A 1,090-nucleotide genomic window follows, 5' to 3' on the forward strand; every position below is an offset into this window, starting at 1 on the left:
ATAAAGAATATCATTCAATAATGAATGAATCAAAATTACGTATGCCCTATTGATGACCCAAAAAATCCACCGTAATATATACCATGAACGAGGAGGCAGAGAAAACACGGCCTAATGAATGAGTAGCTCACTTATATGATTGAAAAATGTGCAGATATTGTTAGCCGGATTGGTTGTCCTGAGCCGAGTGAGCGAGCGAGCGAGCGAGCGGGAGAACTTGGAGCCCGGGCTGGTCTGACCACCTCGGGCCTCACTCGCTAGTTGTAGTCGAACTGTGAAGGGGAACGGACGCACGGGTCGTCTCGCTCGCCTCGTCCATGTGTGTTGGGATCTGACCCTCTCTCCGTACCTGTAGATTGGCGCTCGTGGCAGTGGCTTTGTGTGTTGGTGGTGGTGGTGGTGGGGCGGAACCCTCCGCCTCATTCCTCTGGCAGAGTTGATTCTTGCTGGATGATGCGGCCACGGGGTTAGAGCTTTATGTGTGAGCATTGTGTGCAAGTGGTGTAAAACATAATATAACATAAAAAAAGGAAAAAAAAATAAAGAAAAAATAAAAGGTTTAGCCAAAGTGTGAATCAGCGACGATGACCCTGACGGAGGGTTCTGAGCCGGGTTCTCCCCCGACGAAGAAGTGGGGTCCAAGCTCGCCCTCCGACAAGAGCGGTGCCAAGGGCAAGAAGCTGGAAGGCGCGAGTCCGGCCATGCCCTGGACGGGCTTCGTCCTCCTCGTCAGCGTCTCCGCCTGGTGTCTCCTCGGGTGGAGACAGCTGGATCTCGAATGGCGGTTTGGACGCCTCGAGGGCGATCTCGAAGCCCAGCTCACCCGTCACTTGGAGAGGCGCCTTCTGGAGTTAGGTGTCGACGGGGGAGCAACAGCAGGACCAGGAGGAGCAACGCACAGCCGTGTTGTCCGACAGGTTGCGCCCGAGGCCTGCGTTTGTCCACCAGGTCAGTGATAAATAACTGTAACACGTAATTATTTTCATCACCTTCAGTGCTAAGGGTTTATTGTGATGACGGGGGGGGGGCCGTGTTTGATAGTCGTATGAGAAACAGACTGAATGGGTCTCGATCCAACCAGAGCTGTTCA

At 53.0% G+C, this 1,090-nt stretch overlaps 1 protein-coding gene across 1 annotated transcript; it reads left to right on the top strand.

Annotated features, from left to right (window-relative positions):
• The first annotated feature begins 243 nt into the window (after positions 1 to 243).
• Positions 244 to 956, top strand: LOC143021841 (uncharacterized). The gene has a single exon (XM_076179608.1). The coding sequence runs from the start codon at positions 585 to 587 to the stop codon at positions 954 to 956; it is 372 nt and encodes a 123-aa protein (XP_076035723.1). The 5' UTR covers positions 244 to 584.
• The last annotated feature ends 134 nt before the right edge of the window (positions 957 to 1,090 follow it).

Source organism: Oratosquilla oratoria, chromosome 43 (genome assembly GCF_046742065.1).
Source record: "Oratosquilla oratoria isolate Oo_2021 chromosome 43, ASM4674206v1, whole genome shotgun sequence".
NCBI lineage: Eukaryota > Metazoa > Arthropoda > Malacostraca > Stomatopoda > Squillidae > Oratosquilla > Oratosquilla oratoria.

Coding starts and splice junctions, on each gene's coding strand:
- LOC143021841 (XM_076179608.1), top strand. CDS start 585: ATGACCCTGACGGAGGGTTCTGAGCCGGGTTCTCCCCCGACGAAGAAG.